Source organism: Platichthys flesus, chromosome 8 (assembly GCF_949316205.1).
Source record: "Platichthys flesus chromosome 8, fPlaFle2.1, whole genome shotgun sequence".
NCBI lineage: Eukaryota > Metazoa > Chordata > Actinopteri > Pleuronectiformes > Pleuronectidae > Platichthys > Platichthys flesus.
Genome location: NC_084952.1, coordinates 8,326,627 through 8,348,811, shown reverse-complemented (window position 1 = coordinate 8,348,811; position 22,185 = coordinate 8,326,627). Strand labels below are relative to the sequence as shown.

The 22,185-nt window shown below is 40.6% G+C and overlaps 2 protein-coding genes across 5 annotated transcripts; both read left to right on the top strand.

Moving 5' to 3' along the window:
- The first annotated feature begins 346 nt into the window (after positions 1-346).
- cul4b (cullin 4B) lies at positions 347-10,575 on the top strand. 2 transcript variants are annotated; one of them, XM_062393894.1, is made up of 21 exons: positions 347-1,259; positions 2,774-2,889; positions 2,963-3,066; positions 3,185-3,254; positions 3,853-3,926; positions 4,023-4,185; positions 4,387-4,476; positions 5,291-5,373; positions 5,466-5,533; positions 5,680-5,798; positions 5,915-6,107; positions 6,211-6,315; positions 6,404-6,514; positions 6,631-6,716; positions 6,970-7,002; positions 7,804-7,911; positions 8,023-8,136; positions 8,241-8,346; positions 8,451-8,623; positions 8,717-8,869; positions 9,492-10,575. In XM_062393894.1, the coding sequence occupies exons 1-21, from the start codon at positions 794-796 to the stop codon at positions 9,585-9,587; spliced, it is 2,631 nt and encodes an 876-aa protein (XP_062249878.1). In that variant the 5' UTR covers positions 347-793; the 3' UTR covers positions 9,588-10,575. The 2 variants fall into 2 exon arrangements, with proteins under 2 accessions (XP_062249878.1, XP_062249879.1); XM_062393895.1 differs by lacking the exon at positions 6,970-7,002.
- Positions 10,576-11,171: 596 nt separating this feature from the next.
- On the top strand, positions 11,172-21,860 carry lamp2 (lysosomal-associated membrane protein 2). 3 transcript variants are annotated; one of them, XM_062393111.1, is made up of 9 exons: positions 11,172-11,338; positions 13,287-13,399; positions 13,975-14,185; positions 14,268-14,429; positions 14,528-14,826; positions 14,949-15,068; positions 15,249-15,303; positions 15,398-15,568; positions 20,714-21,860. In XM_062393111.1, the coding sequence occupies exons 1-9, from the start codon at positions 11,293-11,295 to the stop codon at positions 20,854-20,856; spliced, it is 1,320 nt and encodes a 439-aa protein (XP_062249095.1). In that variant the 5' UTR covers positions 11,172-11,292; the 3' UTR covers positions 20,857-21,860. The 3 variants fall into 3 exon arrangements, with proteins under 3 accessions (XP_062249095.1, XP_062249094.1, XP_062249096.1); XM_062393110.1 differs by having other exon boundaries at positions 19,511-20,856; XM_062393112.1 differs by lacking the exon at positions 20,714-21,860 and adding an exon at positions 16,511-19,338 and having other exon boundaries at positions 11,173-11,338.
- Positions 21,861-22,185: the final 325 nt, after the last annotated feature.

The window sequence follows — 22,185 nt, the reverse complement described above, 5'->3', positions numbered from 1 at the left end:
ATACAAATTGACAATATACTACAGTATATTGTTTACAAAATATAATTAATCAAAATAAAAAAACTGTTTAACATTGATGTGTGTTTATGTATTATATATTCTATTAACTTTTAACTGTTTGTGTGTATTTTAAAAGTTATGTTAAGTTTTTTGATCCTTGTTAAATGTGTTAAACAAATAAAATTTGTAACTGTTGCTATTACTGTTATTATTATGTTTAGCTCGATGGTAAATTCACAGCCAGCAAAACGTTGTTGTAGCGCCATCTAGTGTCCAGTGCAGGTACAGCACAGTGGTCGGTTAAAAAAAAAAAAAAAACATGCTTGTGCAAAAAGTACTTTTGTACAAAGTACTTCCGGTGAGGTCACAGAGCAGCTTCTCATGAGCCCTCTCTCCTCGTGTTTACTTGCGGGTGTTTCACAGTAATCTGCGGGTATCTGTCTGCGGTGGCTTCGCTTAATGTGTCAACAAGAAGAATAAGAGTTAAACGGCCGCTCGAGCTGAAATCGCTCCCACTGAACGAGTCCACAACGCGGCGAGAGCACAGAGGCGAGAAGAGGAAGCAGTAGCCGACCATCTTTCTTCTGCTGCAAGCAATAACAAGAAAGAGACGGAGCTAGCTCCAAGTGGAGCTGAGGACTTTCCTGTCTCATCCAGTCTCACGAGTAAACCGTCCCCGGGCTGCGGTGCTCACACGCTCCCGGACCCCGAGCTCCTCTTCCTCCCTCCGGCGAGCCTGGAAGTTTCGGATCCAAGAAGACTGGCTGCTAAGAATCAGAATTCCCGTTTTTTCATGTTTCCAACAGGTTTATCTTCCCCTGATCCCCCACCACCGCCAACCCAGGAGGCAAGACCCGCGGCCGCCGGTGTCAGGGCGGACAGCGGCAACATCACATCCCCGAAAAAGAGGAAAATAAACGGCTCCGAGAGGGAGGAGGCTGCGGACTCCATCTCCCCTTCTCCTCCCAAGACCCTGAATTCCTCCTCCTCCGCCTGCTGCTCTCCCACCGCGCTGCACATCCAGAAGAAGTTGAGGTTTGAGGATTCAGTGGATTTCATTGGACTGGATGTGAAAATGGCTGAGGAGGCTGCTGCCGCCGCCGCCGCCGCTTCATGCTCCAATAACAAAAGCAAAGCCGGGTTCCTGCCCGGTGGAGCGGGGCACCACGCGAACGGACTGACCAAAAGCACCGGCTCCGGCACCTTCTCCAACAGTAAACCCGGTGCTGCCAAGAAACTAGTCATCAAGAACTTCAAAGGTAGCAGATCCACTGTGGATGATGGGACTCAGTCCCCCAAACAGTCAATGACAACAATATACAACTGTTTACAAGTGAAACTCCCACCACAAGTGTCAAATCTGGATATTGGACATGATAGTTGGTTGGTGGTTACAAGTTATTGGTTGAATTCTAAATATGATTGATTTGGAGAACTTAGAGGAGTGGATCAATCACCAGTGTTACTTAGAATTAGGGCCAGGCATCACAACGATATCAATATTTAGGGCAATATAATTTTCCTACATAGCAATATAACAAAGGTTCAGTGATATATTTCTTATGCCTAATTGTGCAACAGTGAGGAGGTGTAATGTATATTTATGAAACGATGAGCAGTTTCTCAAGGGTTTGTCATTCTCTGCTCATAAAGACTCATTTATAAACACAGCCCTCACTCGGGGACAAAGATCAGGCTCGGGGAACATTTATGGCGATATTTATCAATTTAGGCTCATGTGACATTTTTATCTTTGTATTATTTTTGACCCTATCGTCCAGCCCTCCTGGGATATATATTGTTATGACTAAGGTATACTCATTGCCTGTTATTTTCTCAATTAACTATTTAGATGTCAGATGCATGTTATAATTTCTCAGTATCCGGGGTGATTTTGCCCACAAGCAGTCTACGGTGGTAAACTATCATTTGATTATTAGATTAGCTTGCGATTAGCTTGCGATTTTTTTCCTGACATGTTTCTGATCATTGCAGCTCAAAGGAGGTCAAGAATTTGTCCCAAAATACAGATTTAACTAGGTTGCACATATTTCTGATCAGTCAGTTTTGTATCTATGATGTGACAGACGTTTTTGGACTATTTGGACTGTCACAACATTTATAGACTTACACTGCAGCCAACTATTATGAGCTGTTACTAAGTACTTTCAGTATAAATGAAAAAGCAGTTAGTTAGAAGACATGACGAATGCTTCTCCGTCCTTGCTCGTCATTATAACATTAATTAGAATTTTAAAAAAGTAAAAAGAAAATATGTGGAGAAAATTGGCATTGAAATAACTATTAAAATTCCATTTAAATCATGGTATATACAGTTAGTAAAAATCCAGGCGATAATACTGTGCAACATACAGATATAAATTATGTATACGTTGGAAAAAAAGATACAAAAAATCATGTTTAGGCTAATCCAGTAAAGTTGATACTTAAAAACACAGTTGGATTCTCACCGATTTTGCAAATATGGCCTGAGCGGTCTAATGCATGAAATGGTTGCATGTTATTGACAAATTTATATTATCTCACGGTATAAACAAAAAATAATCATTCCCTGTACAATCACCCTAAATGCAAAAGTCTGTTTTTGTCAACATCACTCAGCTTCTACTTCAAATAGAAACGCATCTTAGAATAGCTCCACTGACACCGGTGACACAGGGTGATGGTTCATGGACGTCAGCTGTGAGATGTTCGAGGCCTGCAGGGTTCGACAGCGTTGCTTGAACCTTTTGTGTTTGGTTGTTTCTCTCAGAAAAACCCAAGTTGCCGGAGAACTACACGCAGGAGACCTGGCAGAAGCTGAAGGAGGCAGTGGAGGCCATACAGAACAGCACTTCAATCAAGTACAACCTAGAGGAGCTCTACCAGGTATTTGTGCAGCACGCCTCGTCTGTGGATCGTGTTTGTATCTTTCACTGATGTATTTTTCTTGTCCTCTCAGGCGGTGGAGAACCTGTGCTCCCATAAGATATCTGCCAAGCTCTACAAACAGCTGAGGGCCGTGTGTGAAGACCATATCAAGGCACAGATCGAACAGTTCAGAGAATATCCTTTACCCACTCAGTTCCTCCCTAGTTGCAGTCACTGAGTCTCATCAGGTGTTTACTTATTTTGGTCAACTGTCAATCATTCACAAGCTCTTTTGCCTTAACCCCGCTCTCACGGATTCCCTGGACAGCGTGCTGTTCCTCAAGAAAATCGACAAGTGCTGGCAAGATCACTGCAGACAAATGGTGAGTTGTTTAACCTCAGTAAGTCGGGTGGTGGTTCGTAGCCATGTCCCTTAAATGTCAGTTAACATAACGTCACTTTCCATGAAGTTTTCTTTGTGGCTTAGTTTTCATGTTTAAAGGGGTATTCCAAAGATTTAGCGTTACACTATGAGAGACATGATGAAGGAACGGTCCAAGTAAAAGTAGCAGGAGCCGACTTATTGCTCGTTTTTTGAACATGCTCAGTCGGTTCGGTCATTAGCTCCTCCCTGTCTGGTAAATAGACAACTTTACAAGGCTGGATGTTGACGAGCCAATGACGTTCTGTTTGTGATGCATTTAGGAATATCCCAGCCACATCTGCCCGTCACATTAAACATCGGGACTGGGTTTAAACCTGATTTGACTTTTCCTGTTAGTAACTCAGCCTTGCTGTTAAATAAGTTACGTTTTTTTCTCTAAAAGCTCCTAAACGGAAGCATTTCTCCTTGTGACATGTAAACTGAGCTTAATATGTTAAACCTGTGGAGTACCCCTTTAAATTAAACAAGAAGATGTCAAAAGAAAGAATGTCAGTGGTGTTTCCTGCCTATTTTGAACGTTTGTCATTGTTTCACAGATCATGATTAGGAGTATATTTTTGTTTTTGGACCGCACCTATGTTTTACAAAACTCTATGCTGCCATCAATCTGGTGAGTGAGTGAGGGATCCCTGGTGTAAATTCTTGTGAATAGCAGGAGTCAGATTTCTGTCAAAGTGGGTGTTGAACAGGCTCATGTGCTCCACAGGGACATGGGTCTTGAGCTGTTCAGGTTCTACATCATCAGTGATCTGAAGGTCCAGAGTAAAACCATCGACGGGATTCTGCGGCTCATTGAGAGGGAGCGAAACGGAGAGGCGATAGACCGGAGTCTGCTGAGGAGCCTGCTGAGCATGCTCTCTGACCTGCAGGTAACTGACAGACACATTATTATCCAAACTAGGATTCAGACGTTAGTTAATGAATCTGTTAGATCACTTGGATTTCCTCTTTGTCCAGTAGAAAAGTGAGGTTATGGCAGCTGTGTTGTTGGTGATGATCCCCTGTGTACCGTGTCTGTTTTTCTGTTGAAAAATGGATTTAATGAAACATGTTCTTTTTGTTGTCGACAGATTTATCAAGACTCCTTTGAGCAGCGCTTTTTGGAAGAAACTAATCGCCTGTACTCTGCAGAGGGACAGAGGCTGATGCAGGAGCGAGAGGTGACTTATGTGTTCCTGATGCTCTGCGACAGTTTGGTTTTAGGTGGTCGGGAAAAAAAATACTTATTTCAGTCCCAACTTGGTAAAATTTAGACAACTATTCGAATAATTGATTAATCTAGTCAAGCAAACACACCAACAATTTTCCAATTTCAGGCTGTCAAACATGATTTGAAGCATTCCTTTGTTGTTACTGTTTGTAAATTTAATTTATTTTGGATTTAGGCTGGTGGACAAATAAAACAAGCCAAGTTGGTCTTAACTGTTCATATTGGGCTCAGGGTAATAGTAATGTAAATTTAAGTTTTTTCTGACATTTATAGGTCAATGGTTAGTTGGATACAAATGTATGATATTTCCAGTGCAGCTACACTGGAATTAAAAGGCATCAAAACAACAGAAACAACTCAGCATGAGTAATGCTTGAGTAATACTTAGTAGTAATTCAATGTCAGTCAATATACTTAGATTCCTGGATCCAAAGTGTGATACTCTCAGACCCTCTGATTCGTATCCAGTCCCTTCCATCCTTTTGGAAATGCATTAGTTCATAAGATTCGGTTTATTTTTAAGCTGTTTTAGTGAGAGGCTTAGATTAATGCTATTATAAATAATATTACTAATATATAAGCTTAAATGGATTGGCTATATTTCGATTGATGTTATATAGGTGTACTGGTTCCAAAGTGCTTGACAATAAACAAGACAACAAATCAATAAAAAATACTCAAGACCTGAAATATTATACTTAATGTGGTCACAATATGTTGACATTGTGAAACTCCCCTGCCCCCCCCCCCCCTTTGTTTCGTAGGTACCAGAATATCTCCATCATGTCAACAAACGCCTGGAGGAAGAGGCCGACAGAGTCATCACATATCTGGACCAGAGCACGCAGTGAGTGTCAGACCGTAGTTTTCAGTTTTAAGTCTAACACTGTCCGACAGAGATTCATTTTTAACCTGAGTGAGTTTTTCCTCCCTCCCCAGAAAACCACTCATTGCTACTGTGGAGAAGCAGTTGCTGGGGGAACATCTCAGTGCAACTCTGCAGAAAGGTGCACAACAATAAATGCATGGGTGACATTGCAGCGGTCATTGAATGTCGAAGATGTTGAAATATCATACTGGGAGCACATACTGGGATTTGAGAGTGTCAAAGCTGCTGGAGGTCTGACCTATTTGTGTTGTTGCAAACTTCCAGGGCTGACTCATCTGCTGGATGAGAACAGAATTCAGGATCTGTCGCTTCTCTATCAGCTCTTTAGTCGGGTGCGAGGTGGTGTTCAGGTCCTGCTGCAACACTGGATAGAGTACATAAAGGTACGGCAGCATCAGCAGTGATAAAAGACTGTGGCTAATTGAGGATGAAGGTGCTGAGCTGATGAGGAGTCATTTCACACTTTCTTTTCTCTAATTTCTTAAAATTCAACATGTAGGCTTTCGGAAGCACAATCGTAATCAATCCCGAAAAAGACAAAACGATGGTGCAGGAGCTGCTCGACTTCAAGGACAAGGTGGATCACATCATCGACATCTGCTTCATGAAGAACGAGAAGTTTGTCAACGCCATGAAGGAGGCGTTCGAAACATTCATCAACAAACGGCCAAATAAACCCGCAGAGCTCATAGGTCAGTAACTAGCTTATAACTAAAATGATCAATTTATAATGATCCTGATAGAACAATCATCATCTTTGAGAAATAACACGTGTGATTGAACTTCTGTTTACAGCCAAACACGTGGATTCAAAGCTCCGAGCAGGAAACAAAGAGGCAACAGACGAAGAGCTGGAGAAGATGCTGGATAAGATCATGATTATCTTTAGATTCATCTACGGTAATATTCACCGTCATATTTGTTTCACTCTTGTTATTATACTTACTCTGTGGATGTTTTTTCACATATTGATGTATTGTCATTGTAGGAAAAGATGTGTTCGAGGCCTTTTACAAAAAGGATCTGGCCAAGAGGTTACTGGTTGGAAAAAGTGCTTCTGTTGATGCTGAAAAATCGATGTTGTCAAAGCTCAAACATGGTTAGTTTAATTTATCTCTTTTGAATATAAGCAAACACATGAAATGAGAAACAACATGACACAATGAACGAATCTCTGGATCTACATTAACTGGAGAATTTGTTGTATTTCCTCAGAGTGTGGAGCAGCGTTCACCAGCAAACTGGAGGGGATGTTCAAGGATATGGAGCTTTCGAAAGACATAATGGTTCAGTTCAAACAGGTAAGCACAACAAACGTGAGCTATAACTAAAAGAATATTACATACTTGATGACTATGACAGTGAGATTACGTTTCAGTCCATCCTCCTCATTCAGATGGGCAATGGAAATGCTTTGGTCAATCAAATACATGCTATTAAGTCTGCAACAAAATATTTCTTGAATTATCTGATATTCTGTTAATAATTGTTCTTTATCAATCACTTAATTATTGTCTTGTTTCGTCAACTGAACTGTACGGGGAAAATTCTTAGAATGACGAAGCCGGAACTAGGAGAATGGTTAAGGTATTTTTGCTTCAATATTTACTTGAAATTAATATCAAAATTGGTTGTAACTGTTTTTCTGTCAATGGAAATAATCGATTAACGTAGCAGTTAGTGCTTGATTTATATTCGCTGCATTGCTTAAATCTATTATGCAAAACAACCAATGTGAAGACATGTGATTGAGCTTTTGAGGTTGTAGCCCCTACGTTGTGGAATTCACTTCCTACACCTGTAAGGTTTGCAGGTTCACTTGAAAACATCACTTTTTTAACTAGGAATTTTAGTTATTCATGTGTATGAGCTCTGTCTCTTAAGCACTTAACCCTGTATCGTTTCCTTGTACGTGTGTTTTCTGTTTTTTATTTAGAACTTATGCAACCTGCTTTTGACTTTTTCCCGCCCTGTAAAGCACTTTGACTCCTCTCTGTGAAAGTGCTCTACAAATAAACGTACTTACAGCTGTTTCAGTTATACTCCCCGGAGCTCATTCCTGACAGATCACTTTGGGACAGGAGCAGCCCGATTGACATTCACCAGGATGAAAGATAAAATGAATGATCCTTCATTAACTTTTCAGACCTGTCTAATTCATCCCTATGACATTATAAACCACTGAATTGGTGTCTAAACAGCCTTCACACACACATGGAACTATCACTTAGAGCAGCCTTCCAGTATCACTGGAACCGGTTCTCCCCAACCCAAACGCAGCCCATTGCATTTAACATCCTGCTATTTTCTGCATTATGCAAATCCAAAGAACAACGTAGAAAGAAGTGGTAGTTTGATATCACATGCATTTCCTTTGTGTTTGTGCAGAATATGCAGTGCCAAAACATTCCTGGCAACATTGAGTTGACTGTCAACATCCTAACGATGGGCTACTGGCCCACCTATGTCCCAATGGAAGTGCACCTGCCTGCTGAGGTAGGTTTGCTGGGCAAATATTGAAATGTTTGTAACATGCTGTTTATATAACCTGACGTGCAATTAATAAACCGAGTGTTGCTTCGTTACTCCTCTGTTATCTCTGTCCAGATGGTGCGACTGCAAGAGATCTTCAAGACCTTCTACCTGGGCAAACACAGCGGCAGGAAGCTGCAGTGGCAATCAACACTAGGCCATTGTGTTTTAAAAGCTGAATTTAAAGAGGTGGGGAACTCATTTCTGCGATCAGGTCGTGTAAAGTTTTGTGTTTCCTCGCTCGGCGTGTAGATACGAATGTTAATTTTTCTCTTTGACGTTTCTCACAAAAGGGCAGGAAGGAGTTGCAGGTTTCACTTTTCCAAACTCTTGTGCTACTGATGTTTAATGAGGGAGAGGAGTTCACCCTGGAGGAGATCAAACTAGCAACAGGAATAGGTTTGTGTCATTACATCAAAGTTTGTTCAGCAGCACAGCGATGAGAAAAGGGCTGACGAGTTCTCTTTATTTAATACCAATGATGTGTGTCTGCTGGTCTACAGAGGACAGTGAACTACGCCGGACTCTGCAGTCACTTGCTTGTGGGAAAGCACGAGTCCTCACCAAAGTCCCCAAAAGTAAAGACATAGAAGACGGGGACAAGTTTTCCTGCAACGACGATTTCAGACACAAGCTCTTCAGGATCAAAATAAACCAGATCCAAATGAAAGAAACGGTACAGCTGTTATCTTACAGTCGATTTTTTTCCACTTTCAATATCCTCACAATGTTGGGGAATATATTTTAATTTGAGTGCGTTTAATCTCAGGTGGAGGAGCAAGCCAGCACCACTGAGAGGGTCTTTCAGGATCGTCAGTATCAGATTGATGCTGCGATTGTGCGGATCATGAAGATGAGGAAGACTCTGAGCCATAATCTCTTGATGTCAGAGGTGTACAACCAGCTCAAGTTCCCCGTCAAGGTGAGAAACACAACCCTGATTCTTTCTCTGGCATTTTTGCCTTTTTATTAAGAAGCAATAGTAGAGAGATGATAGGAAAGGAATTAAGTTCTCTGGCTGCACTCAACCAAAATGTGTTTTTAAAAATGATTGTAACTACCGTTTGTACTAAGTGGGATTTAAACAAGAGAGTAAATAATATTTTTATGGGGGAAAAAGTGCTTTGTTGTGGACAATCAAGTTGAGAAAGTTTCTAAATGTGACAAATGTTTTAAAGTTCTATCAAAATATTTCATGTTCAGCAGACAGAACAATAAGATTATATATGTAGTTTTGCAATGATTAATCAATTATTCAAAATGTGTATATATATATATATAGTTTTGTCTTCAACTAAGGGAAATTAATCTGACATTTTTTTTAATTCCTTTTGTAGTGCATCTTTTCATTCCATCAGTGTTTAAGATCCGACCTAGCTTGTACAAAATGGACTTAAATGTAGCAGATTTCCATGAGAATTTCAATGACTCACATAGAACCTCTTTTTCTTTTCTATTTTCTCACATGTATAAAAATAACCAAAAATATTGACATGTGCCTCATGTGTGAACTTCCGCCTCTTCCCTGTCGTCTTCCCTTCCAGCCTGCTGACTTGAAGAAGAGGATAGAGTCTCTTATCGACAGGGACTATATGGAGCGTGACAAGGAGAACTCCAACCAGTACAACTATGTGGCTTAACGACAGAAAAGGGACATGAGAAAAATAAGAGATGCAGATGGATGGTCCAGTCGGGCTGCTCCAGTGGACGTTAACCATTATCACCTTCAACCAAGCGACCGACAAGTGAATGGATACTGCTCGCTCCACAGGATATTTTTTTGGTCAGGGGTCTTGTGATCCTGTGGACTGCATGCCCATTGAAAAGAGAATATTGTCCGTATTTCTCAGAGCCTCTGAGAGAGGTGGGCGACCGTGGACTGACAAAGAAGACACACAGATGTTCCATTTGCTCTTTTTTTCTTTTTCTTTTTTAACGGAGAGGGAAACTATTTATTTTCAAACTTAGATCCTCCTTTGTCCATAGTTTGAATCATTATGCTCTTTGTTACCAAGTCACTGTTTGGTCTTCTTGTTCACTCAATGTCCCAAGCGAATGCTGACACACCTCTAAATGAGCCTGGTGTTGAAAGGGACAGGCTAAAAAAATGTAACTCGCCGCTTGTTTTTCAGCCAGTGTCAAATGTGGGACTATTGGACAAACATTAAGATTAGAGATTTGACCATTAGGAAATATCCGTGTCAAATCTATGACCCTGCTGCAAAGTTGTACAAGGCCCCAACATTCAAAGCAGAGTCTGTGCCAAAAAAAGAAAGAGAAGGAGCACTTCTTTTGTTACAACACATTTAAGTTCCTCGTTTGTTGTTTCTTTGTACTTGTTTGTACATAGTTCACCAAAATGAACAGTCAGCTGCTTTTTTAGTTGTTTTTTTTAACCCCTTAGAAATGTCTATTAAAAGCACAAACCACCCCCACAAACCCCGCCCCATCATATCACACACATATACAATTATTTTTCTTCTAAGTCTCCGTGTGGGGCTTATTTGCTTCAAAGTGGGACTGGATCACCTCGAGACAAGAGGATACATCTGATTGATGGGACTTGCCCATGTTTGTATGAGTCTGTTAGATTTATTGCTTCAGATTAAAACAACTGTTTCAATCGGGGGTGTCTTTTATCCGTCCTTGTTTTTAAATCTCATTGTCTTGGATGCAAACTGCATTTCTATTGGTGTCAGGTTTTATTATGTACTTCTATGCAGTGTTTTTTTTTATGTTGAATAACTTTTGGCCATGGGATGTTTACAGGTTTAGGAAATGCTCATATTTACACATGTGACAGGAAACCTTGTGTAGCTTTAGCTATTAAGTTTTTGTGTGGAGTTTGATCATTTCACGAAGGGAGTTTTTTTTTTATTTAACCTGTAATAAGAATTCGTGCCAACATTTGTACCATTTGGAAAATTCACTAATCCAAGTAATATTTAAGTGCATGGTGTTGGCTAAGCAGATTTACCAATATCAGGAGGAAAATGGTATTATTGTCTTGCTGTTTATTTCGAGTTATTAATCTTCCATACTTGAACAGACAGGCTTCATATGTCCTTAATATAAGTCTTCTTAAGTTTCCACAATTAAATACCAACTGGACTTCTTTTTAAAATGCACACGACCAGTGCAGCAGTGAGCTGCGCGGGGAGGCAGAGGAGCCCGTGCTCCACTCGCTTCCGTGTTTTGACGCTGCTCGCTGTCATGTGACACCTTTCCTGGTACAGTCGGCAGCGGCTCTCCCACAGCTCACAACCCTGCAGACTGAGCGACCTGTCCGGGCATCTCTCTTCTCCTCTTCGGCGGACGACACTCCAAACAAACGCTCCGGCCACCATGGCCCGATTCGCTGCCTTTGTTTCGCTCCTCGCCGCTGGGATCGGTACGTAACACGACATGAATTCAGCTTTAAACCGGCTTCAAACAAGTGATAAAAAAACATCTGATTCTGCGAAGTGACGTGATCAAACTTACGGGACTGGGGACTCCCTGACCCGGGCCTGGCGCAGCCGGGCTCCGGCTAACTGCTGGTGAAATTAGATATTAAAGAAGCGTATCTTGCTATATGTAGTATTTAATGATATAGACACATCACTGGTTTGTTCGTATTTGCTTCACAGGCCTGAAAACTTACTGGAGGAGCCGTCCAGTTGAGATGTTATGCTAACCTAGCTTAGCTGCTAATTGTTACCTACGCCAACAACGCAGAGCTGCGGCAACCAGACGGGTCATGTTTAACACAAACAGCCACGTTTTAACCATATAATCGCTATTTATCTCAATCAAACCTCCATTTTATAACCAACCCACACATTACAAATAAACGGACAGGCTAGCGCTAACGATTAAAGACTGCTGTGTCAAAATGTGTTGGCCGGGCAGCTAGCTTAGCCGTTAGCTTGCCGATTGGATAACACTTGTTTTGAAAGCTAAAGTTCGAGATGAAGGTTAAACATCAGGTTATCGGAATCGTGTCTGCTGCCTAATAATGTTGATAAACACACCAGCGTCAAAAGAGTCAAATTACGCTCAAAGCCTAATTCGCACTTTATATAACGTTATATGGCTCCAGTAGGTAGCATTAGCAACTTAGCATTAGCATCCAATTGGTTGGATTGCTTTTAAGTAAGTTAGCACGGGACAGCACAGTTGGAACAGATCACAGTTGAGCTAAAGCCATGTGGTGTGGTTAGTTACCTACGGTGACTTGCATAAAAGTTCATAAACAGATGAATGTGGAATATTTAGCTCTCACTGCAAACCAGATCAATTCTCAAATCAGCCTTTAAAACAGGGATTAGTTTAGTCTCAAGTGTTGATTTGGGGGTCGTTTTTTCTAGAAGTTCCATATTGAAGGCAGGATAATGAATCTCAATGTGACGACATACATGTGATAGTGTCATGTAAACCTCATATCTTGTTTTTACAATCCTGAATGAAAGGGTTATGGTTAGAATTGTGGATACAGAGATCTCCTGGTTTCTAATGTTCTGTGTGTCCTGAATGTGATGAATACAGGTTAGGACTTAAATAGGATAGTAGTGTGCAAGTAAACTGGATTTCAGCCCACATATGATCAAATATAGCAAAAATAAAGGGCTGCAACCACTTTAATTACCCTATAATTTAATTTACTCCTGAAAGAGATGTCAACAAAAGTGATAAATGCTAGTCAAATCAACAATTGCACCGCAAATGTTACACTTATCATTGGCAGAGTCGTTTCCTCTGCAAGTATGTCGACCCCTTGTTATAATAATTAACTTCAGTTAACTCAGCTGGACTTTGACCACTGTCCTTTATTGTTGCATGGTTTCTCAGATAAAGAGAAAAGAAAAATCTTAAATTGTGTCATCTGAAGATTTTACAAAAGTGTTTTTTTTATGTTGAATAAGTTTTGGCCATGGGATGTTTATAGGTTTAGGAAATGCTCATATTTACACATATGTGACAGGGAACCTTGTGTAGCTTTAGCTATTAAGTTTTTGTGTGGAGTTTGATCATTTCACAGAAGGGAGTTTTTTTTTTATTTAACCTGTAATTAAGAATTCGTGCCAACATTTGTACCATTTGGAAAATTCACTAATCCAAGTAATATTTAAGTGCATGGTGTTGGCTAAGCAGATTTACCAATATCAGGAGGAAAATGGTATTATTGTCTTGCTGTTTATTTCGAGTTATTAATCTTCCATACTTGAACAGACAGGCTTCATATGTCCTTAATATAAGTCTTCTTAAGTTTCCACAATTAAATACCAACTGGACTTCTTCCTTTTTATATATATAATGATTATAGAAATCAACAGTGTAATTTCCCTTTTTCTTTTCAGTCCTCCAGCTGTCAAATGGCGCTGAAGTGAACGTCACAGACAAAGAAGGCAAGCTCTGCCTCTATGCCAACCTCATGGTCAACTTCTCAGTCTCGTATATAGCTGGAGAGAAGGTGAGTGTCTAGTCTTAAACACACTGATTTTGAGATGTCCCGCCATGATGTTTGGTGTATTTACATCAGCCTGCACGTTATCCTTACAGTATGTAATCAAAGCCGAGCAATGCAATTCGATCTTCTCAGGCCACCTCAACAACGTGACCGTCAGACAACTCTTGTGAAATCAAATGTCCTCATGGAGAGGAGAAATACAGGGAGTCACGACCAAGCTAAAATGATTCTTGCTTATCAGCATTTTAGGTAGCCCGTTTTCCTGATGCATATCCTGCTATTGTTATGGCAAGAGTTCTGTTGAAAGAGAGTCACAGAAATGTTGTAATTTTGAGAGTGATTATATTCGTAAAGTACATAAGATAAACAAAAGAATAACTGAATTAACAGTTTGTGGTTCAAAGGCAAATATTTCTAGATTAAGTATGATTATACTTAGCATCTGTAGATCTGTCGCAGGCGCTCAAACTCTAGGAGGTAGTTTTTCTTTTGAGATCCGCCAAGTCAGCTTTTTCACCAGTTAAACATTAAACTCATATAATCCTGTTAATAAAGAATTCACTTTGCTCTCATTTCAGAAGGACACAGCTGAATTTGAACTTCCAAGTGCAGTTACAACCGATGGAAGTGAATGCGGCGCCACAAGCTCAACGCTGAAGCTTAATTTCAGAGACGGGCACTCCTTGAGTTTGAACTTCACCATGGATGGAAATATGTACCAAGCAGACTCCATCACCTTCTCCTACAACCTCAGTGACGCCACTGTCTTCCCTGGCTCTGGATCAAATGGTAACTTCTACACCTCTCAGTGCCAGCAAAACCAAAAGTGAATGAACGGTATTGAACTGACGCGTGTTTGAATTTCTTCTAGAAACTGAATCCGTGACCGTGAAGTCTCAGATTACAAAAGTGGGTGTGGATACCTGCTACTCGTGCGACAGTAAAGACATGATAATTACTGATATGGTCAATATGACACTGTCCAGCGTGCTCATACAGGCGTTTGTGAGTGAAGGCAACAAGAGTGAAAATAGTAAGTGCGGATGCAGCAACACATTTCATCACGGCTGTAATGTCTTTTTCTCCTGTTTGTGTTACTGATCTTTTCTGGCTAATATTTTCTTCACACAGTCACATCTTGTAGTGCGGATTCTCCCCCGACCACTGCTCCCCCGACCACTGCTCCCCCGACCACTCCTCCCCCGACCACTCAGGGCACCAATGCAACCACCCCAGCTCCTGTCACAAACGCCACTACCCCTGCCCCAGCTCCTGTCACAAACGCCACTACCCCTGCCCCACCTCCTACCCCCACCCCAACGCCCACCCTCCTTCCTCCCAACATTGGGAAGTACAGCCTCAACTCGGACAACAGCACAGTCTGCCTGTTGGCCACCTTTGGCCTGCGGATTGGTATCAAGCAAGGAGAGGTACGTTCAGAAACAAGAAAGATCACACTGTGGTTATGGCCCTTATGTTTCCCAGGCCATACACAGATGTTCTCTCAAACGCTCTGTTGAATGGATGTCTTTCTCTTTTCCTTCTGACACAGACGTTTCAGGAGATGAACCTCGATGCCAACGAGACCAAGGCATCTGGATCGTGTGGAATCAACAGCAGCGAGCTGCAGTTGGTGTCAAGCACTATGACCATCATGTTGACCTTCATTAATGTAAGTCCTTGACAGTATCTTGTTAATATCCATTTGATGCTTCTCTCTTTTCCTAACTCTACTGTCTCACTTCAATGTCCCTGTTGAATACAAATATTTCAAGAGACAACTGTCAGGTTTAGATATTCACTTCTTGAAAAACGAATTATTGCTTCTAAACATGTCTTTTTCTTTTAACAGGACACAGCAAAGTTCCGCCTGCATGCCGTCAACTTCACCGCAAAGACGGGCTCTGGTAATTAGAAGAATCACATCTACCCACATTCATCAGGCACCATTCTGAGACACAAGTTTATGTTATTCTTTATATCTCTGGGTTTTGTTTAAAGGTGTGGACTTTAATGCGGTGAACACCAACCTAACTCTATGGGAGGCAGCCATCGGCAGCTCCTACATGTGCAACAAGGAGCAGAACTACACCATCACCAACATGCTCAGCTTCTACACCTTCAACCTACGAGTGCAGCCCTTTGGAATCACAAATGGGGATTTCAATACAGGTAGGCTAATCTCCAAAATCCTCTCCTCCAATGAAAACGTATGGTGTTTTTTATATAGTAGAAATCTTATCCTGTTAATGTTTCATTTGTCACATTCACCATATCATACCTCTGAGACCGGTCAGCTCTCCTTAGCATTAGGAGGGACATCAGCGAAGAAGCCAGGTCTAGTTAACTGTCTTTTTTTTTTTTCAAGCTCAGTTAGCTGAGGTACCTAAGTCAGAGCTGACCATCAAGACCAGGGTTTATCTAACATTAACAACCCATCATTAACCCTGTGATAATGAAGGCTCACGTTATCCATTTCTGTTGCATTTCTTACATATCGGAGAGAAACAAAATAATACATTACAATTCTGATACAACTTGTACAATTCACCGTTCTTCTTTGTCAAGTTCAGATTCAGTTTGCCAGAAATACGCCTTTATTACTTTTTGCCACGGTGTAGCCTACAGTAGACGGAGAAACAACATAAGTCGAGGTGTGTGTATTGTGATGAGCAAGTGAGAGCTGCGTCTAGGGGGTGGGTGGAGATAAATACGCGGCTGATGTACATATTTATATATCCACAATTACCAAATTAATCAAAGATGCAGAGTTGCTTTCACAAAATGTAACTTATCATTTTGAGCAACAGATGTTAGGGGTTAAATCAAAACAATGGGTAATGGTTTTGTTCTAGCTCACGAGTATCAACAATGTATACTTGAGATATTTTTTGTTTCAAGCTACCAAATCCATGAATTTCTTAGTATTTGTACCACTACAAGGATATTATTTTTGCTGTTCTACTTCATATCAACTTTATAAGCTTGACATACCCCCCCTTCTGGAATCTCTTCCTTAAATCCTTAGAAGAGAAAATACTATTGTTAATTAGAGCTTCACTCTTGTCTGTTGTTAATCAGAAAATCACTGACTGACTCTCTCTCTATCTGCAGCCCATGAATGTTCATTGGATGACACCAGCATCTTAATCCCAATCATTGTTGGCGCGGCTCTGGCTGGCTTGATTCTCATTGTAGTGGTCGCTTACGTGATTGGTCGAAGAAAGACTTATGTCGGATATCAGACCCTTTAAATCACTCCTGAAATATCACGGGGCTCCCAAGCCTGGTCCTTAGGGGTTTTAAATTAAAATCTAAAATAAACAAAGTCTCATCAGGAAAAAACTCAGAAAAATTTAGTTTTACTGTCTCTTGATATTGAAGATATTAGACATGTGATGCTTTCAGAGCATTTTTGGAATTACAGTCACCTCAAGGGACTTGTAACGGTGGAGGTTTGGTGTAATTCTCAAGGACCAAACTTGTTTACCCCAAATTTTTATGTTCCTTTCTGTTGATTTCTGGATATTTGTCTTTTTCTTTTATTTGTTTGTGTTTTCATTTTTTGTTGATGAGCAAGTGCAAGACCCACCTCTCCAAATTTTAAACAATCACAGTCACAGGAAAAGTGATTTTCAGTATGCAGTATATAGAATGGATTCCGGTACCTTCGCAGTTCTACATTTAAAAAAAGTCCCTGAACATGAATTTTTATTTTATTTTAGTCAAAGATTTGTGACAGTCTGTTGCAGTGGGATCCTGCACTTGCTCCGCAGACATTCCCCCTTTGTTTGCATTTGCCATCATTTAATCTGTGTGTACATTTTAGTTTTTACTTCCTTTTTATGGTTTGACTTTTCATCCCCGTAATTATTTAAATTGAGACACATAGGAATCATAATTTCACTTCAGATTTTATTTCGATTGAGAACATTTCCTTCACAAAAAACTAAGGAAAATGGTCAAATAGCTTTTTTGTCTTTGTTCTATGAATTTCATTTGAGAGGACAAAGGTCTTCTTTCTTTGTTGCTAAAGGAAATATGCTTTAGCCCATGTTTGCCCCTGCAGAGCAGGAGAAACATTGGAATAATTGTCCTGTTTTGTAAACATGTAAAATCAAAGTGTGAGTTGTTTTAACGTCTATGAAACTTTTTCATGGATGAAATTTAAACATCGATCAAGCAGTAAAAGTCCTGGTAGAACTAAGGACACAACAGTGGCTCATTCACACACAAATGTCACAATGATTGAATGAAGCTGTTGTTGTTGTTATTAATCACACCTTTACTCTTCCTGCTAAACAATGACAACATGTCTGCTGTTAAAAAGGTCTGCTACATGTGGACATGTTGCAGCCAGAGAGTAAGTCTGAGAAGAAGGGTTAGCTTTTTTCTTTTTTCTTTCCCTCGATATATTTTGGCATTAGGTTCAGAAAAAGGGATCGATAGTACTATTGTGTCACTTTCAGCACAGACAATTTTGAAACGAGGATATTTACATATAAATGCACTAAGAAGCTCTTTACCTTTTTGCTTTGTGTTGAAACTGTTGTAGCATTGTTTCACCTGTGTAGAGGCCTGAGCTCCGAGTGCTGCCGCTGGACCAGGGGACGTTAAAGACCCTGAAAACTCTGTCAAATCTGAAGCATTGACTCATAACTTCAAAAAATATCTTGGATATTGTGAAGAAGTTTACCAAATGAATAGTTTTACAATCAGGCTACCTATTTGTTCTCTTCTGAAGAGTTTGACGAGAAGATTGAAGATCAAGCCGGGAGCTGTTAGCATAGCTTAGCACAAAGACTGGACACGGAGGGAAGCAGCTAGTGTGGCTCTGACGAGTAGCTTCGTAGTGAGACTGTGATGAATTGTCTTTCAAAGGAATTCAAAATGTGGAATTATTTACTGGCATGATCTCAGCTCTATTCAAAATTGTGCGGGAGCAACATGGTCAAAAAGACGAAAGTCACCCCACAAATCTCAAATATGATAAAATCCAGAACGGTGCAGTGAAATCAAGGATCTGATCTCATGTGACACAGACCTAATGGAGAATGTTTATATTTTGGAGCCGGGCGAACGCAGTTAGGAGGTGAAAATAGGTTTTCAGGGCCTTGGGAGTAAACAAGGCAGTGTAGGTTTCAGTGAAGCAGCGTCAGGGATGCAGGCACGCCCATGCACGCGTGTATCTGTAACGATAGAGAGCTTGAGTGGTAGTAGCTGCTTATTGTTGCTTGATTCTTGCAGAGTGTCGTGTACTGTTTGACTCGTTGCAGCTCTTCATTCAGAGCTGGAGCAGAGCAGATGGTAAACGGCGCTGAGGATTGAAAACTAAGAGAAATGAGTTGGATCTTTGAGTTGCATTTGATATAGTGTTTCCCAGGACGTTGTGTGTGTGTGTACGAAATACTTGTGCTATAGTTATCGAACATGAGCTTTGACTTTCTGCTTGTGATTGTTGCTGTCGTGTGTATTTCCGCTTTGTGTAAACTCAGTTGCCTTAGTTATAAAGATGCTCTTGCAGCACCTGTATGAATGTTTAAAGGAATGTGTGTCCCTTGTTCTCAGTGAATCATCTAACCGGTTCTTCCATCAGGATCACTGTGCCTTTCTCAATGATGACTTTGCATTTTTTTTTCATTCATTAACTCATTGATGCTGTTGAGATTCTCACCCACTATGATTCTGCTCTTTTTATTTTATTCCTCCTCTCCACTGGGAGCATTGCACACACATGTTCAGCAAAGGGAATTTGTGCTACAAGAGCCTCTTATTAAAGATCAATTCATGTGTTCTGTGGAAACAAAGTGACTGTTGATTTCATCTCCTGTCCCTCTCGCTGTTAGCGCTAATAAATTTGATTTGAAATTGTGTGTCGGACTCAAGTAGAGCTTTTTAGCATTTTAAGATTTCTTGAAATAAAAATGTGTCCTGGACACTCACGTGAATGTTTATTCCTTTCTTCAAAATGCTTCAATGTTACTTCCATGAATATCTTGGATAGCTAAGCTTTGTGTCTTTCCCTGCCATCCATACATTCATCATTTAATATTTTCAGTTTTCTGTTCAGCCTATGAGATTGCTCACCCCTCTGCTTTCTTCACTCTCGTCTAGCTGAGGATTGCGAGACCGACGTGGACAGCTTCCTTGTTCCCATAGCTGTCGGAGTTGCCCTGATTGTTCTCATTGTTATCGTTGTTCTGGCCTATTTCATCGGGAGAAAGAGAAACATGTCCACCGGCTACGAGTCTTTCTAGTCAAATTTGCAAATAAACACAGAGGGTAATCGGTGAACAGCTGCTTGTTTGTTTCGCTGCCTTCGACTAATTGTGATAATACCGGCATGTGTTGTATTAATGTTTCCATGTAGTGTTCTGTGCTTTGACTGCCTAAATATCTTTGTGGAGGAGCAGTTTGGGAAATGCGCTAATTTGCTTTCTTGCTCAGAAACTTATCTTTGCATAAAGATTGGCAATGAGTCAATAGGTGGCCTCGGTCTGTCCCATAGACTGCATATAAAGATGGATGATGTTTTTATTTAAAACACAAGGGATACCGGCGCTGCCATCTTGAGCTTTTTGACATCTGTTGGAGCAAGAGTCTGCGGAGCAGCAGTGCTGATGATGAAACCAGGAATTCACTGCTCCAGGCCAAGAACAAAATCAGGCACCTAATCTCTGTGAAAGTTCAACGTGTAACTTCTCTGCTTCAGTTGGTTAAACCTTTAACAAGCAAGTTATGTCACGTCAGTTGAAGAAAGGCAGGGAGGAGCTAGCAGATCACTAGTCTTATTTTAGATTTAGTGACTGATGGCTGTAGCTTCACTATACACAAAGAATACCAACCTGATATCCATGAAACTTGTAGGAAGGCTGCAGTATGGATCAAAGCAAGATATTATTACATTTCAGTGCTGATTCAGGAATATTCATAAACTCGAAGATTACACTACAACACAATATTTTCATTGATTTCTCAAAGAACAATTGTTGGATCTTTATGAAAAAGTAAGGCATGTTTATGGGACTGATTTCTGAGCTTGTGCAATTTGGTGCAGATCTAGTTTTACTTGAGGCATGAATGCATTTACCGTATTTCCCCAAAAATATCCACCTGTTCCATTGATGCTCACAGAGAATAATAAATCATGTCCACTTGTTTTTCCACTAATGGACTCTGTTGACTCCACGTGTCACAGGTACTGATCTGTTGCAGCGTCTCTTCTCTCTCTCTAACCCTCCTTGTCTTTCTCTGAGTGTTTTCTGCTGACCACTAACCCGCTGTCTCTGTCTCCTCTCTCCTCTCTCCGTCTGTCAGCTGACGAATGCTTCATGGACTCTGACTTGAGCTTTTTGGTGCCCATTGCAGTGGGCGTGGCGCTCAGCTTCCTAATCATCCTTGTGCTTATCTCTTACCTGATTGGCCGGAGGAAGAGTCGCACTGGCTACCAGTCTGTATAATCCAACCCGGCTGCTTCTGCCTCTCGCACCTTTCTGACCCTCACAGCTCCTGACAAATAATCACCCTCCTGAACCTCCTCCTTGCTCTTCAGCTCAACAAAGCCCCCCCCCCTTTGCTGCTTCTTTTTCTGTTTTCTGTGATGAGGCCGAGTCTCCCTGAAAATATCCCTCCGCTTCTTTCTCGTTCCCAGATTAAAATCTGTCCCAGCGACCTCCCCACTGGTTTCCTTTTGTTTTCGCTTTGATGCCAATGACTGAATCCAGTACCGAGACATTTAAGATCAATATATTTGCATCATTGATTATAGATTGCATGAGTTAAAGATTCAATTAGTGGCTGTGAGTAGCCGTCCACCTCCTTCCCCTAGCTCCTCCAGAGAGAGAGGCTTTTTCCTCTCAGTTTCTGTGCTGTATAATAGTATATGTGTAAATGACTCTCTTGTATAGAATGAATGACGTTGATATTTGATGACGTGAATGTACGAGCAAGCCACAAGATCCATATCCCAGATTTCTTTAAGCTTCACACATGAATTAACAGATTAATCAGTTGCACATAGTCATTTAGTTGTGGCTTCATTAAAGGGACACTAACTTTACCAGCTGTGGTATGAGGTTTAAAAAAATGTGTGAGTTCATGTTTTCATGGTTTCTGCAACTCATGTTCGGAAGACTTCAGACTTATCTTTTAAGAAATGTGCACTATGTTTTTATTTCGAGGAAGATCACTACACTTTTTCTCCATGCAAGGCTCCAGGAACGTTCACAGCATGAGCAGGTCAAGGATGAAGACCAAGATTTGTATGTCCTCAGTCGCTCTGTACGGTTCATCCTCTGTTCATCAGTTCATCACTCCCTCCAGCAGTTTTGTGCCTTTCTGTTGTGCACCACTGACTCGCTTGCTTGAATCTTGTCTCCATCTGATGAAGAATGTGATGAGGAGTTTGTTTGCTTGTTTAACACAAGCGGGGAACAAATTAAATAAAGTTTCTTTCTTGTTTTTGTATCGCTGTCCTTCTTGTGTACGGGTAGTATCGTTACATCACATCCAACAATGTTTTTATCACAAAAATTGGAGAACGTTCTCATATTTATTTTTGTAGGAATAAATATTTCATGCTAAGTTAAACGTTACTTTAAATCCATTCTTTTTTGTTTGCTATGTATTTATTTTATTTTTTCTTATACACAAAATAAAGTGAGGCGATGAGAAATGATGTATTTTTGCATTTCATGCAGAGCTTTGACGCCCAAAGAAATATGATTAATGACAAACAAGCACGAGAAAGGAAAACAAATAAGATTCGATTTGTACAAAGCAATCACAAA